Genomic DNA, 13,773 nt, shown 5'->3' on the forward strand with positions numbered 1-13,773 from the left:
GCACTACAGATAGACCGATTATCGTCCCTGGTTGATTATCGGGCCGTTTTTTGGCAGTTTGCAGATGATCTGTATCAGCGTGTTATTTGCCTGATAACCTATCAAGTTAATTAATTAAAAAGTGTGCTACTTTGGCTCTCTGCTTTGGTTTCACTCACCACTGAGTCTGAGTTAATGTTCCACCCACAACACTATCTGACTATCTTTTATTGTATATTATGTTAAAAGTTTCTAAATTATAAAAATAATTGTTTAAAGCATTTAAAAAAAAGTTTTGTGTTGGAGTTTGTTACATTCCAAAAACCTAATTTTGACTTAAATATTTTCATTTTCACCGTAAATGCATATCTGTTCCAAATATTGGTCATCGGTTTCATTAACTACTAATAATAGGTATTGGTATCGGCCTTGAAAAAACAGTATCGGTCGACCCCCCAAATTATGCATATTATTTATAGGGTATACACACATAATGGCTGCATCAGACAACCAGCATGGTAATGAGTACTTTGATGCAGACTGTGGTCCAGTTGTAGATTAAATTATTAAAGATACACATTTGCAGGATTGTGCAGCTTTGTGTGTTTTATGTTCTGTTTGGCATTGCCCAAGTCCTTAGGGATTGTATATGGAGGGAAGGTAAATGTTATATTTCAGTTTTTAAAATTGCAAAACTACCCAGGAAATAAAATTGCACTACTCTACTTTAGACACTACCCTCCCCTAAAGAAAAAACACGTAACCCTGTGACCCCCCTTTATAGCTTGTTGTTGAGCTGCAGATCACTACTGACCTCATTGTTGACCAGCAGCTCCACCGGAGGCATCGATGCCCGGGGGAATCCCTGCTCCTGGTCACTGCTGAGGTCCTGCGATGTGATGTTGGCTTCCAAGAGAGCGTCTTTGATGAGGATGGACAGCGCTCGCAGGATGAAGGAGGCAAACAGATTCATGTGGATGTTGTTCCTCATGCAGTGCAGTTTCCTGACGAATGAGAGGCAACAATGGTCTACACGATAGTCTGTCTTTTTTTCACCGTAATTATTCACAGATAAATTTCGAAATTTTGGGAAATAGGGTTATTCACTTTCCTACCATTGAGTTAGATGAGGAGATTGATACCACTGCCATGTCTGTATGGTAAATACACTGTAAAGCTACAGCCAGCAGCTGGTTAGCTTAGCTTACCACAAAGGCCTTAAACAGAGAAACTCCAACACCTCTGACTAATTATCTTGTTTGTTTAATTCATACAAAAGTGCCAAAGTGTAAAAACATCAATTCACTGTTTTACGGGGGATTATATTATAACCCAGACTTTCTTGGCTGTGAGATGTTGCCAGGCTACCAGCAGAGATTCCAGGAAGTTACTGTTCAGAGCCAAGAAATAGCCAAATTTGTCAAAAAAATGTCATTTTACACTTACTTACATATGTACAGTACAGGCCAAAAGTTTGGACACACTTTTTCATTCAATGAGTTCCCTTATTTACTATTTACATTGTAGATTCTCACTGAAGTTATCAAAACTATGAATGAACACATATGGAATTATGTACTTAACAAAAAAGTGTGAAATAACTGAAAACATGTCTTTTATTTTAGATTCCTCAAAGTAGCCACCTTTTGCTTTTTTTTATTAATAAGGGAATAACTTCCACTAATTAACCCTGACAAAGCACACCTGTGAAGGTAAAACCATTTCAGGTGACTACCTCATGAAGCTCATTGAGAGAACACCAAGGGTTTGCAGAGTTATCAAAAAAAAAAAAAGGGTGGCTACTTTGAGGAATCTAAAATATAAGACATGTTTTCAGTTATTTCACACTTTTTTGTTAAGTGCATAATTCCATATGTGTTCATTCATAGTTTTGATGCCTTCAGTGATAATCTACAATGTAAAAATTCATGAAAATAAAAAGGAAACACATTGAATGAGAAGGTGTGTCCAAACCTTTAGCCTGTACTGTAAGTGTGATATGTAATTAACACATTATATGTAACATATAATGTGTCAATTAGTGAGATTTAGAGGTGCTGGCAGGCAGATTTTGTTAGCTTTGGACAGAGCCAGGCTAGCTGTTTCCCCCTGCTTTCAGTCTTTGTTCTAAGCTAACCGTTTGCTGGCTGTATTTTTCTCATGGCTCTTATGTATAATTAATGAACAGACATGTATGTGACCAGTCATTTCATCTAACTCTCCACCAGAGAGTGAAGCGTATTTCCCAAAATTCTTAACTATTCATTTAAATGTAATGTTCACCCTCCCTGCTGTGTTTGTTGCAGATCGGATGCAATTGTTTCCTGATACTTCACCCCATTTCTTAGAAATAATTTCAACCAAAAATCCTTATTACCTGAAGAATATAAGGATGCCAAGTGCCAACACTAAAGCCACCAGTGATAAGGAATAGCCCACTGTGTACATGATCCGAATATGGCCATAGTACTGCTGCAAATTAAGACAAACACATTTTAGATTTGATTCCTTTATTTAAGAGGAGTAGTTTCAGTTTTAACAGTACACATTGCATTGCATGTGCTCTTTAAATTAGTTAATGCAGATCAGATATAAGTCTATATATATATATATATATATATATGCCTTACAGGAACAATAACAAGAGAGACATTCCTTACCTGACTGGGATCATTCGAGTCACACTCACTGGTATTCTTCACAGTCACCCACTGGCCGTTTACATCACATTCCTGATACACCATGCCACGTTGAACTAAACACACACAAAGACACACGGTCTCTGTGAGTTACTAGACAGTCCAGTCATTATGGACAGGGCAACATGCCCACCATCTCCTAACTCACATGTCTCTTACCTTTATGGTGCCACGGCAGATACCACGGACACGACACACTGACGGTGGTGTTGGGAAGTCCATCGGGCCAACAGGCGTAATTGTCAAACTCCCTGTTGCACACGAGGCCTGGCAATAATAATAATAATTTAAAAAAGGCCAATTTTTTTCATACAATCACAGCCCTTACACACTATGCTTTGTTTAAGTCTATGGCTTGGAGATGAGTTGGGGTCATGGAATAACATCTTTGAAGTGATCATGGTGTTTCATCTGACTTCAGAGTAAAGTTCTCCATAGATGACATTCCGCTTCTACCATACCTTTCATCTTCTCAACAGAGGATGCAAACAGTGCTGGCTGTTAGTGTATGGGCAGGTGGAAGTTCAGGTGTATAAAGTCCCATCTCCTCTACGCCTGCTAATTCACTGTTACACTCATGGGGTGACAGGACAGATGTATGAGTGCTACAGAGGTGGTGTGATTTTGTGTGTAGTGTGTGAAGCGGACTTTTGATGAAGTTGGAGTGTCACTGTTCTTTGCCTCTATTCCACAAGCTAACAGGCCATAATGCAACTGAAGAGCAGCATTCGACATGTAGTTAAACACTGTGGATGGAGCCAGGAAGCAGAAAGTGTGGTGTAGCAAATAAAAAACTGGGAGCGGCTGCAAGCAGAGTGAACGGTTTGAGCAGGGAGCGGCAATTGCTGCCGCTCCATCTGGTGACAGCCGCGACCGAACCATTATCAGCACTACTACATTAGATAGTTGCCACTGCACAACAAGATGAGGCTAAATGCTGATTTTCTCTCTGTGAATGCAAATTATATAATATATAAATAAAAATATATACATCTCTTTCATATTTCATATTTACTCTCTCAGAAATGTTTAGGATTTAATAATCATAGGTTATTATAAAGTTGCACATCATTGTTTTTCTGGATAAGAACCTTAATGCCTACAATGCCTAAAATCAAAAAAATTATTTTACCAGTGGCTCACCACTACTTGTGTGTGAAAGGTGACAAACCCACTGACAATTTTTGTTGGAGAACAAAAACAGAGGTAAAAGGAGAGAATATTGCACTTACATTCAGCAGGTGGCCAGAAACACGACTCCAAATAAAAGCTTATATGTTACTCTGTATATGAATGCTGTAACTGTATGCTAATAAGTTTTCTATTTCAAATGTAGAAGATGATAATATGCCAGGTTTGTGATTACGGCTTTTTTCCACTGCCCCCCAAGAGGCCCAAACTTTTTTTTTTAAGTTACTGTAGGTTTTACTATTGAAAATTAGCTACAGTATGTTCAGCTTACCGGTGCTTGGAGGGTCTCGGCTGTTGTTGCGAACACACTCCTCCATGTACAGTTTCCAACTCTCCTTCAACTTATCCAGAGAAGCAGCAGGAGACACCTAAGGAAACGGTGGAACACATGCAACAACAAAGTCCAGTTATACGATGAAGGTTATTCACCTCACACAAACCATGAAGACAAAATAATTGCGTTATCTAAATTGGCATTCATTTGTTTTACTTCACTCATACGTATATATACAGTAGCTGTAAACAAGTCATCTTTAGGATGGAGATATAATCCATCAAGATGAAGCTGTGTACTACTCTAATGCATTGTCTGTATGTACAGGCTGATCTATTGTACACTATAATAATCATGTCATTAAAAAAGGGGGACAGTTTGTATAGGCTTCCACACAACAACTCTCTGGCTTGTTTCAGAAGGCAGCAGAGCTAAAAAAAACAACAGCCACCTCCACACTGTTAAAGCCAGTGACTAATGAAGTTCACAGACTTACATGGAGGCTGTTTGCCTCTGGGAAAAAAAGGGTATTCACGTATATGCACCTCTTTGCGTGAGTGTGTGTGCATGCTCTCAGGACTTACCTCAATGCTGCAGGAGACAATCAGCATTGCTGAAAAGAGAAATAGCCGTGACATCCCTTATTCCTGCTGTTGGTGCTGGGATGGGATACTGCAGGAAGGGGAAGGGTTTTCACCTCATAAGGGGGCTTATATACGCTCACCACACTGCCTGGATGACACAGAGACACACAATCCATCAAAGCTCATTGCAAACACACCACTTATTACCTCGGCTCAACTTGGCCATGCGAAACAGAGGAGGACCAAAACAAGAAAAGGCTGGGTCATAATTAAAACAAGATTTGAGCAAGGTGTACATGCAGCAGGATGGACTACCCAGAAGTAGACATGTCCAGAACATCAAATGCATGGCCTCCAGGAAATGCTTTTTGTCCCAGTGATAAGACAGCTCGGCTCAGCACAGCTGCACTCACCCAGGAACTCACAGTTCTCTGTCCACCTTCATCAAAAAGCCTGTCAGTGTTTGGTCGAGTGTGTGTCAGCGTGTGCCAGAGGTCACTCACCTGTCTATTGATCGATGGCGCAAACTCCCACTGAGATATTTGGTTTGAAGCCAGAGAACGGAACGAAATCTGAAACGTTTCTGCAAAAAACACCTTGACCATGGAAACATTTTTGGCTAAAACGTTTCAAATTCCATTCTGTTCTAGTCTTGTGGCAGGGAGGAGGATGGACTTGTGTTGATGTGTTTGGAATTGGTTTTGTTTACTGGGGGTATGGTGTTTGTTCAAGAGATAAGAGCACAATGTGTCATGACAGATGTACAGTATGTAATGTATGTGCTCAAGAAAGCCTAAGATCAAATCAGAGACTTTTTGTTGGTGTACGTTTTGACTGAACATGTCAACAAGCTTCTAAAGTCTGGGTTGAACTAGCCGCCAGACGCTTCCAGTCACAATGTAAGTATCCACCCTATATATTAAAAAGCTCTACTGAAAGTCAGACTTCAGATGATATCTATATCAAAGAGCCATACTTTCTTAATGGCCTGTTCACTGTAATGACCACAGGATGCAGTTAGCATTAGCTTTAGTACTGACTGATTGCCCTGGGCGCCTCAGGGTTCAGAACTACTCTTGTCTGGCCTGACGTCGGGTCAGGCCCAGTCCAGCTGAGATCACAGCACTGACTCTTATTCCTCCTAACGCCATCAGACATGTTGAAGTCACAATTCAGTTTCCACTGCTGTTAAACTTTATGTACTGAGTTATATATCAACATAGGTGGCTTAAAACAGAGAAGCATATCTGGTATTAGATGTCGGCTTTGATTCAAGAACTCCAGGATCCGTTATGGCTCATTAGGACGTTAAAAGCACATTCTCTTCATGCTTTACACTAATTGCATTAAAAAAACAAACAGCCAAATTATGTCAATCACACCAGACTGGGCATCAAGCTCTGTTAAACCAAATCTCTGTACTGTAAGGGTAAGTTCTTACCAGAGAAAGTTCTTAGGCATCGTTCTGTGAGTGCATGACATTTAAGCATGTGTACTGTCCGGGTACAGTAGAGAGGCTGACACGCATGTGGGTGAGCACATGCTCCTGATCATACGGCTTCCCACAAACACATATAGAGATTTCCTAACACACCGGTGGGCCTGCACCACTTTCTGCAACTTAGCACCAAGTAGGAGCAATGATTAACCAGACTCAGTGCTCGGTAGAGTCCTGCAGGAGGGATGTTGAAAGGGAGAGAGAGACAGAGAGAGGGTATGTCAAAATGAGAACGCAAGACAGAGAAAAAATAAAGAGTTTCTCAACCCTTTCTGACCCCATTTTTATGTCCCAACACTAGTAACACTGGCCACATATTTGTTACTTTTTCAGCAAAAATGTAGAGCCCACATCACACAAAATCTCTTGAAGTGAGGCATGTCCTACAATCAGGTAACTAACCGCTAAAACCACACTGAAAACACTTCTCTGTTTAATCCTACTCTGTGACCTTAAATTACACCAAAGGTCCTTCTCTTACCCTGCTTCAAATTTTCACATCACAGATGTGGCCATTTTCTGTGGCCGATTCATTTTCTGCATAATTCTGCATATTTTTTAGATGTAACTTCACCAAATGCCCCAAAGCTGAACTCAAAATAAAGCATTTCCTAAAATAAGCATTCGCTGCTTGAAATGCTCACTGCAAAAAAATAAAAAAGCCAGAACATGAGAGAAGACACACCCTGAGGACATATGTTTGTGAGTCTCTTGTGCTTTATTTGTGCAAATTTGTCACGTACATGTCTGCTTGGATGCCTTTAATGCAGGACGATGGGAATCACATCGGCCATTAGGTGGGAGCTGGAATGGAACTAATGGGCTTGAAGGTGTGAGGCTAATTAGGCTTGTATATTCTGCTGTTATGATATCCTGCTAGAGCTGCAGCTCTGGACTCCCAGTAAGCTGTGAATTGCTCGGCTTGTGGATACAGACCCATCAAGGTCCTCTGGAACATGTGTTGTTTAGCCCCGAGAGCTTTCTGTTCCAGGAAATAACCTGGAGCTCTTATCTCTATTGTTGGACATCTGATTTAAGAGGTGGAACGATGGCTGAGAGTCAGGCAGAGCCAGAAGGACCTCTCAGATAGTTCGGGCCTGTTTCCTTTGGTGTTTCTCATCATGTTGCAAGTTACCTGTGCCTGGGGATGTGTTCAATGTGTGATGCTTTTTTTCAGACAATTTTAATAGAAATACTAAAAGGTCATTGCTCCCTTTGATTGCAAGGACAGACAGCTATTTGTTTAAATAATGCCTGGTCATTTATTAATATTTCTGTAAAAAGAAATACACTGACAATCATAAATGAATGACGCAAATTCCTTGAATGTCCCACACAACATAACAACTGCTCTTTGTTCAAGTGCATGTTGGATGGCTCAATACAATGGCCACTAACAATTACTTTTGTTTGTTCGAGAGTACTTACCTTTAATTTGATTACACTGTCTAACAAATAAAATTACGAAAGGGGAGTATGCGTGCATGAATGCAGGTTGAGGGGAGCATGGTTAAAAACAAACCTCTTGGAAAACACAATAACTGTCCGGTTCACAAAATGCCCCAGAGCAACAATCTATCATGCAACTTTCCAAATGCAGAAATGCTAGTAAAGGCAAAACTCTCCTGCATCAATCATCTTATACAACTTTCCTTGCCATTGATAAGGCCTCTGGGTATGCATCATTACTGAAGCATCATTCACTAATCTAGCTTTGTTTCTGAAATATCTAACAGAGACCTCAACCGAATAGATGCAGCATAACTCTAAAGCTATACCGCTTCATGTATTCTGACTAAATAAGCCGTGGCAAAGCATGCCACTCTCATCATACCTTAGGGCTGCAGATGTTACACTATGTATGACATTGCTGGATGAGAGCCTCACTATCTGATAATGGGGTGAAGCAGAGTTCAGAGGAGACGGAGCATAATGCTGCAACATCTTCTGCAACTTGGCTGCTGCAAAGAAGACAGGAAATAGTAGTAGTAGATCATCTGGTTGGTTTTGTAGCTATAAGTCCTTCAGCTGTGAAGATTACATTTACAAAAATCAAAGAGGAAGCTTTACTTTAGCTGCTCATTAAACTCAGACTAACAACAAAAGCCCATTTATTTTTTTGGAGTGTGTGTCAGTGTCAATTTGTATCTTAAACATGCATGAACATCATCCAAACACATATTGTATTTTGTCTCTCTCTCTATGCAATAGCCTTCTCCCAGTGTGCCTGATGAATATCTGTGATTCTATGTGAATCTATAAAAACGCTGCTGCTCTTTGATCCTGAGAAACTGCTCCCAAGTCCTGAAGTTAACTTTCAATGTTTTATATTGCTAAAAAAAACATTGTGCAGTCCAACTGCATTATTGCTGCTGTAGCAGTAAAAAAACAAAACAATTATCTTCACCAATAGGGAGATATTACTTTAAATGTCTGTATTAAAAAAAACTTTTACCAAGTCTGCATAATCCAGGACGTGCCTGTGAGGGATAGCACCCCTAGTTAAAACATGTTGAACAGTATATACATTCTAAGTCTAATGCTAACAACCAAGTAACCATGCTCATCATGGTTGTAGCCTAATTTGGTCAGTCTGTCTGGGGGATTCAGTCGTCAGAGGATATCATATGCACTGCTTGGCTAATCGTTTGCCGCCTGCTGGCGTTTCTCTGCTGAGCTGTGTTTGGAAAATGTGTCAAGTCGAAGGTTTTGCTCATCCTCCGCCTCTTACGCAGACTTCTACATTTTACCTTTTCCGTGCCTCAGTGAATTTTGATGAAATGGTTGCTGAAGTGTCCTTTTCCCCTGCCTTAGTGAAATATTCCACAACTGGGCTTAAGCTGCTCTTACATGCTGCATGCATTTTAGAAATGTGCTCAAAAGCAACAGCGTGACATTGTACAGTACTTCAATGAATATGCAAGTCAAATGTGTCAGCAGGTAGACCGTACAACATTGTGTTGAAGGATCAACACACTCACTTGATTATTCAAATGCTTTGTGTTTGCATAGAACAGTTATTTCACTGCCCAGTATATAGTAGTTAATTGTCTAACTTTTCCAACATCTATGAAATAATAAAATCTGTACAAAAATACAAGGGATCACTTAATGTTAATAGTAACACACAGCAGTAACACAACATTTAATTATTCATCACCTGTCTCCTGTCCCTAGCTTCCAGAGATGTTTTACTGGGAGGAAAACATAAAGTATTTACAGCCTCCAGTCAATATATAAAAGTTATTTTCATTTGCCAACACCCAAACTATTTTTAATTATTAAACATGGACCGGAAGAAGATACTGTGTCTATTTTACACGACAACATGACATTAACAGTAGTGTGTGCAACATACGGAGATAGTGTTAAGCCTAAAAAAACACACGTGAAATACAGTGGTACAGATTTCAGCAGCTGTGTAATTTGGCTAACCTCTGAACCGCAAAATGTTTGTCACTGACCCTGTTACAATGTGAGGGAGCAGAGTGCGACTAACCTGTGTCCCATTTGGGTCACGGCTCCAGTGACCCAGCATCTGGATGCTCCAAGCCTCTTCTGAAAACATTCACATTCTCATTCCGAGGTCACGTCTGATGAATGTGGGTGGTAAGCAATGGCAAACGGTTGTATAACATTTGAGATGTACCTGTATTGTGTAAGTGTTAGTGTGTGGGGCTTTTCTGTGTTGTACATGCGTGTGGGAAGAGTTGGATGCTGTTTCATACACTCTTTCATGGTGTGTGTCGGACCTGTGATCTGTGCTGGCTGTGAAGCAACATCAACCCTACAGGGAGCCTTTGATTTTCTGTTACCATGTTCGCCATCCTACACTGTTTCTGTTTCATGCACTGAGTGGTCCAGTTTAAAGATTTATAGTAATCATCACTGCAGAGAATGAGCCCACATTGGACTTTTTAAAGATTAAAGAAATAGACTGATTAATCATCCTGGCCAATATATTGACTGATATTATTTTATTACCTCCACAATGAGGTTATGTTTTTGGTTTAATATCAGTCTAAAAAAATCCAGTATTGTTATAGTAAAAAAACAATGGGAAAACTGAATAAAGTGGCTGTTTATTTGTTATTTAAAGAGACAGACCCTAAAATCATAAATCATTGACTTTCCTCTTACCAGTAGTGCTAGTAACACTGGGCAACTCACAACTCACTTTTTTTTTATTTTGAGGTGAACTGTAAATTATAAAATAATTAAAATGTGAATAGTAAAGTCATTAAAAAAATGACTTCATCCTCTCACTGTTCAGTCACTAGTCCTGACAGAAAGCAGGGATTTGTGCTGGCAAAATGGCATTTCTGTTGGCTGTACAGTTGGATTATTTTGTTTTCCTCATTGTGCTTGCCCAATGTGTATTTTGGCAACTAAAGTCTAAAGGCCAGTGCAGTTTTGATGCTAAGGATTACAGGTTTTTTGTTATATCATAACTACATGTCTCGTCATTGCTTCATGCTTTTTCTGTGGCTTAAACCAGTGTTGTAGTACTCGAGATCAGTCTTAATCTCGAGACCGGTCTAAAGACAAATTTTTTAAGGTCTCGTCTCAAAATCGATCACATTTTTACTCGGTCTTGTCTTGGTCTCGGATAAAGGATTTAGGATTTTATTTCAATAACGGTCAAGCCCACAGCTGCAGGGATTTCGCTAAATTGCCTGTGCATTGTCTGATTTATGCCTATGTGTTAAAACTTCAAATGCAACCAATAACTTGACTTATATCTAATTTGATATTGTACACCCCATTCTCCCTGCCCCCTTTACACACACTCCCAAGAAAGTGAATCCGTGAGACAGGAGAAGCTCTGGCTGTCTAACACAAATCTGGTCTTGGTCTTGACTTGGTCTCAAACCCTCAAAGTCTTGGTCTTGTCTCGGTCTTGATACAATCTGGTCTTAGTGTTGACTTGGTCTCGGTGTAGGTGGTCTCGACTACAACACTGGCTTAAACACAGAATTTAATCCTATTGAGGAGCAACCCCTAATATGGATGACATGCTATACAGTTTGTTATACACTAAATCCTCTCTCCCATTTGTTACAGTAAATTGTATGGCCATAGTCAAACTGTCCCTGATTTCTACTCCATGGCTTTTCCTTCGAGTTAGGTTTGTTATTTCCTGGTAATTTTAATTTTATTTTAATTTCACTATACCTCGTATACTGTATATTACACATGTTTTATTGTTGTATAAAATGTATGAGCAGTAATTTGTTGTTGTTGTTTTAACCTGTGAAGCACCTTGGTCAACCATGGTTGTTTTTAAGCGTGCTATATATAAATAAATTGATTGATTGATTGATTGATTGAACAAGAAGAAAATGTGTTCCTCCCTCCAAAATTTACCTAATCTGCCCGCAGCTGCTTATTTCAGTCGATATATATATTGAGGTGATTCTTCAGGCCCCACGCAAAGGTATCAGTTTCCTCTTGGGAGAACCTGTTGTGGGCTCTTCATCACAAAACTGTTAAGATTTCCATTACACAAGGCACACTGCTTTTAAAAAGAGGATTATATTGATCATGAGCCAAGCCAGGACAATCACACCTCCTGATAACACAAGCCAACAATTTCCAGCTGTGCCGTTGCCTCCTAACACAAAATGAACAAAGATCAGTTGCCTGAGATGACAACCAGATAAATTACAGACCACTATTGTTGCCAGTTTCAGCAGAGCGGGACCACCATCTTGTAGATACTGTCTGGTCTCAGCTTAGCTCAGCACGTAGCTTATTTGTTTCTGCCTGTGTACTTGCTGATATTATTCACTGGCTGGCACAAAGATGAAGGGAAAAGGACTTGAGGAAATGTCTGCATAGTTTGTATTACTTGCACTCACTGTTTCTGTGGTAACCTTCTCACTCCAACTACAGATCCAACCTTTAATTTACATCTCATCAGCAGTAAAGCTGGCCCACACAGCAGACCTCAGCCACTGCCAATGTGTCAAGCCAAAAGTACAGTCTTTACAATATATGTCAAACATAATATGCCAAGAATCACAATCTGGGAAAACGTAATTGGACTGAAAGGTGCTTGTAATAGTCTAAAGGAGACAGACAGAAACATTGCATTCATTAAATGGAGTGAATGCACCTAATTAACTGGTCATTTAGAATAAAACAAGTGAAAGATCTCTGTTCATGCCAATTTTGAGTGTTTTGGCAAATTGCGTCACACAAAGCCAGAATAGTCAACATTGCATTTGGTTGTGTAAGCAGAGAACCTAGTCAGTGCATGTAATCCACCCAGGCAGTGAGAACATTTACTTAAGTGCTTACTTGAATGAAATTTTGAGATACTTTTACTGTACTCAAGTATTTTATATGCAACTTTACACTTCTATTTCTACTTCTGCTTCAGGGAAAAATTGTGCATTTTACTCCACTATATTGACACCCACATATCCAATTACTCTGGCTGATTGGACCTTTAGTCAGGTTAAAGGTGGTATGATGTCACCAAACTCAATGTACTTATTAGAATGATATCAGGGTAAGTTTTCCCACATTTAATATAAAAAATATGTAATCCTTTTATAAAATATGATGCATTATTATTGATTTAACTATCAACCATGATAACAACTAGGCTACTTAGAGTTTGCTTTATGTAAACCTGCTACAACATTAAATGCATTGGTAGTAACAAAAACATATCACTGGCAGAGTCCACTTTACATAATGTATATTTTTAGCCTACTTTTGATACTTTTAGTACATTGTACTAATAATACTTACCTATTTTTAATCTATAAAACATGAATATGTGTGAATTAAGCAAAGCATCTGAATACTTCTTCCAAAACTGCAAACAGGTCAATAATCCAACCAATAACTGAACCCCCCTGAGTATCAAAATGAGGGACCATGTATAACCCGAATCAATTCAGCTCCTAAAAACCCTCAAATCCAGTGGAAGGTTGCTCAATGAATTCATCAGGGCAACAAATGCAAACCAGTGATTTGTGACTGTATATTTCTACAAGAGTGGCATATAAAGCACACAACTAGTACAGCATTTCAGAATTGTCTTTTGAGAATAAAATGACTGCTTTGTCACAGTTATAAAGCTCCCTGTGACATTTACACCAATTACCTGAGACTTGGTATAAACAAGCAATCAATGAGCAAAACAAACACAGCAATTGCACCTATCAACACTTGCAAGTTAGCATGATAAGTCAAACACACTGACTCAACTATCGAGGAATAGAAAACAGTTCTTACTGTGACATTTACTAAAAGCATTTTCCTGTGCCAAAAGAGGATGGTAAGGCTGCTCTGTTTGTGGTGTCAACAGAATTGTATGTGTGAAAGGATGTATTGATAAATGGCCAAACTGGTTGTTTGCTCCAACAGCTGAGTGATTCAATGATGCTGCTTTTATTACTTTATAGTAAAAGTCCCAATTATGACTAACATTTTATCATCAAACATGACTGGCAAGGGCTTTACTTATGATGCTCTGACACTGTACAACTCCGCTTAGTCCTAATAAGGGCTGGAGTTCAGGGACAGGAGCCG

At 39.4% G+C, this 13,773-nt stretch overlaps 1 protein-coding gene across 3 annotated transcripts in view; it reads right to left on the reverse strand.

Annotated features, from left to right (window-relative positions):
- gcgra (glucagon receptor a) overlaps positions 1-13,773 on the reverse strand; it is a 40,120-nt gene that overhangs the window by 8,310 nt on the left and 18,037 nt on the right. Inside the window, exons 2-8 of one of the 3 annotated variants that reach the window (XM_039825322.1) lie at positions 6,169-6,399; positions 4,728-4,875; positions 4,141-4,237; positions 2,838-2,945; positions 2,640-2,734; positions 2,357-2,451; positions 794-983 (exon numbers count right to left, since the gene is read on the reverse strand). In XM_039825322.1, the coding sequence (XP_039681256.1) occupies positions 794-983; positions 2,357-2,451; positions 2,640-2,734; positions 2,838-2,945; positions 4,141-4,237; positions 4,728-4,781 (639 nt within the window). In that variant the 5' untranslated portion in view covers positions 4,782-4,875; positions 6,169-6,399. The other 2 variants (XM_039825321.1, XM_039825320.1) reach the window with 2 other exon arrangements.

The sequence above is a fragment of the Perca fluviatilis genome, chromosome 15 (assembly GCF_010015445.1).
Source record: "Perca fluviatilis chromosome 15, GENO_Pfluv_1.0, whole genome shotgun sequence".
Taxonomy (NCBI): Eukaryota; Metazoa; Chordata; class Actinopteri; order Perciformes; family Percidae; genus Perca; species Perca fluviatilis.